This window comes from Epinephelus moara, chromosome 13 (genome assembly GCF_006386435.1).
Source record: "Epinephelus moara isolate mb chromosome 13, YSFRI_EMoa_1.0, whole genome shotgun sequence".
In the NCBI taxonomy this organism is placed as follows: Eukaryota; Metazoa; Chordata; class Actinopteri; order Perciformes; family Serranidae; genus Epinephelus; species Epinephelus moara.
The window spans coordinates 2681227-2684804 of record NC_065518.1 but is presented as its reverse complement, the minus strand read 5'-3'; the positions used below and the strand labels follow the sequence as shown (position 1 = coordinate 2684804).

General features: G+C 39.1%; 1 protein-coding gene across 1 annotated transcript in view; it reads left to right on the top strand.

The window, feature by feature from the left end:
* LOC126400211 (uncharacterized) overlaps positions 1-3578 on the top strand; it is a 15063-nt gene extending 11485 nt beyond the window's left edge. Inside the window, exons 5-6 of the mRNA XM_050060774.1 lie at positions 18-404; positions 3553-3578. Of these exons, the coding sequence (XP_049916731.1) occupies positions 18-404; positions 3553-3578 (413 nt within the window). The remainder of the gene's footprint in view (positions 1-17; positions 405-3552) is intronic.

Sequence of the window (3578 nt, the reverse complement as noted above, 5' to 3'; positions counted from 1 at the left end):
GCCCCTCCACATTAAAGAGGAGCAGGAGGAAGTGTGGAGCAGTCCAGAGGGAGAGCAGCTCAGTGGGCTGGAGGAGGCTGATATCACCACGTTCACTTCTGTTACTGTGAAGAGTGAAGATGATGAAGAGAAACCTCAGTCCTCACTGCTTCATCAGAGCCAAACGGAGGACAGCAGAGAGACAGAGCCTCCAACCAGCAGCTCAGCTACGCAGATAAAAACAGAAACTGATGGAGAGGACTGTGGAGGATCAGAATCAGCCAGGAACTTTGATCCACATGGTCATTCACAACCAAATACTGATGATGAGAAGGCTTCAGACTCTTCTGAGACTGAAGACAGTGACATTGATTGGCAGGAACCCATGTCAGATTCTGGGTCTGAGACTGAAGACAGTGTCAGTGGTTGGAAGGAGACCAGGACAGCTGAGTCTGCTGTAAATGTTCTGAAATATAAAGAAGCCCCTGTGAGTGATGACGGATGTGACACTGGCAAAAAATCCTTCAGCTTCTTTGACTGTACTAAACGATGTTACCACAGAGGGTTTCTGCAGAGACACATGAAATCTCATTTTGGAAAAAGGTCTTCCAGATGTTCGGTCAGTAAGAAATGTTTTAGAGTGGAACAAAAAGTAGATTCACAGAGGAGCGACGACACAGAAGAGAAACTATTTGGTTGTGATGTTTGTGGGAAAAAAATTAGACAACCGGGACATTTAAAGACACACATGAGAGCCCACACAGGAGCGAAACCATTTCAGTGTAATTGTTGTGGAACGAGATTTGGACTTCTGAGTCATTGGCTGTCACACATGAGAAGCCACATTGGAGAGAAACCATTCGAATGTGATTTCTGTGGGAAAAGATTCCGACTGCAGCGTAGCTGCAGGTCACATATGAAAGTTCACACAGGAGAGAAACCGTTTGGTTGTGATGTTTGTGAGAAAAGATTCTCAGCACAGGGAAATCTGAAGAGACACATGAAAGTCCACATGTGACAGTAACTGTTCTTTGCAGTTAATGAACAATTAAAAGACATTTCGCACCAATGCGATGTGGAAATACGGAAAATCCATGTGTGAATATTCTGTATGTCATTGTCTACTATGCAGACTGGGTCCAGTGCAAATAATCGGTGTTGCAGTGTTATGTTTTTGTTTGATGTTAACTGCACAACACATGCATCTTAAGTGTTAGACCGAGTTTAAGGCCTGCGTCGCTTCAAGAAACTCAAGCCTACGATATAGCACTTAATATTACCGTGACCTTAATGACTGAGAAACTTCTCCGAGACAACACAATAACTAACCAGACCCCAAATTTGATGCTTGCTGTCATGTCTTGCCCCAGCCTGTGATCAACATAACACGTTAGTGAGTGTATAACAACATGTTATATCATCATGTTCCAGCTGCTGGGCGATCTTCAACCATAAGTTCTCCATAATTTGATTGTTGAGGTAGTTGTTGCGGTGTTTGATGTAGAATGTCGGGTGTTGGGAAACCAAATAGATAAGATGTTCCCTTATCTTGGCAGCAAGCTAGCTGTGACCTGGATATTTAACATCAGCTGGAACAAAAGACTTTATTAGTCAAACATATTTGCGCAGGCGGGAATCCACTGAAGTCGAGATCTGTTTTGCAGGGCTGTGCATTAGGGATGCACGATAATACCGGCACGTCGTCGATATCGGACGATATGGGCTTTAAGATGAACAGATCAGAATCAGGCAACATGCTTTTTCTTATTTTGCACAATGAATGAATATTACATACCTTGAAATGTTTTGTATTTCATGTCTCCATCTGCTGGAGGGCTGTCACGAGTCAGAGTATGTATGTGTAATATGATGATAATTCCACCACAGAAGAGACTTGATGATCACTAACATTAGGTGGGGAAAAGAAGATATGTCGATATTGGTATCGGTTATTGGCCAAATTAGTTCTTATTTATTGGCATATCAGATATTGGTAAAGAATCCATTATTGTGCATCCCTGGTGTGCATGAATTCACAAGAAGCCACCAAATTAGTTTTTAATACATTTCCGTACAAGTTATTCTGTGTAACAGCTTTATTTACGTAAGTGTGTTAGTGAGAACCACGGCTGTTTTCATCATCGTTATTTTATTTTTGTCTTTCCCTTGTGTTTGGTTTAAAATGTGTGAAACTTTCCAAATATTCTCTTTGTTAAAGTTGTGTAAATGCAGGGATCAAACAAGGTGCTTGAATTTTTAGGGGGGAAAAAATCACATATTGTTTCACCTTGAAAACTGTCATTTTATAACAAAGTGCTGAAGAAGTGTTTGAAATTCAAATGAACCACACAACAGTGTCATGTTGTGACCAACATTTTGTATTCATTATTAAAATGCTTGGAATCAGAAGTCACTTTTTTTTTTAATGTCCAGCAAATAATGTGAAGAAGCAGCAGGTGTGCCAGGCAGAGCTGAAGGTGAGAAGTGAGGCAGAGTCATGCAAAAGTTGTGCAAAATTTTGCTGAGGGAAAAAGGAAAAAATTTCAAAATGGTGTATTTAAATATTTCTGCATACTGGGGTCCCTGAACAGTCTTTAAATTTCATACATTGGGTTTGACTTGAAAACTGAGAGTTGACAACTATATACTCTTTACACTATTTCAGTTAGACCAGTTTTCGATTAAAGTCGCCTCAAGATTTAATGAATAAATGAAGAAAATTAATTAATTGTTCACTCCTGATTTGATCATATGATCAATACCTTGCAGTAATCTCGTCAATCAGTGTTTAATGTAACTTTTCTCTAATCATCGATTTGAGGTTAGTTTTTTGGCCCAGGACACACGTGACTACCTCTGCTTTCCAAAATAAGAAAACAAGGTCTTAACACGGAATAGATACGAAATACATGTAGAAATGTGATTAATTGGATTATATTCGCAGGAAGTATAAGAATGTAAAGTATAAAATAATATATATATAATATTCAAAGATCCAATTTTCTCCAAGAATGAATAATATTCAATTTGCTTAGTATTTTTGCTAAATGTTATTCATAAGATAAAATACTTAAAGAAATTGCCCTCCTATCCCGCTTTCAAAAATTCAAATCTTGATACATATCTTAAAATGATATCAAACTTAAAAATATTTTAAAAAATCTAACCGAAACTATTAATTTATGCAAATCTTCACAACTTCATAACCCATTTGGAAAACCACTGTGTGTGTACATGTGAAGCAGCAACCTCCAGGGCTGACGAGTGAAGCTAATGCACCAAAAACTGCAATTCACCGACTGGCCACTTGGGGCTGGCTCCAAAACGGGGCAAATCTCCATGGACTCCCATGTTAAAATGCCCAACTTTACAGCTAAAATACAAAAAAATGCTTTTGGTTTCTATGGCTTTTTTCATCATTCATTACAACTGTACAGGGGGTGAATTTTTTTATTATGATCCCATCTAAGTATTTTGTAAGGTTTAAAATTCTGCCTAATTAAGGGCGTGGTCACTTTGACTGACAGGCTGTCAGCTAGGCCACTCAACTTGACCTCCTTGTCGTGTTTTCAGGTGTCGGAGCCGGCTGGAGCCTTTAG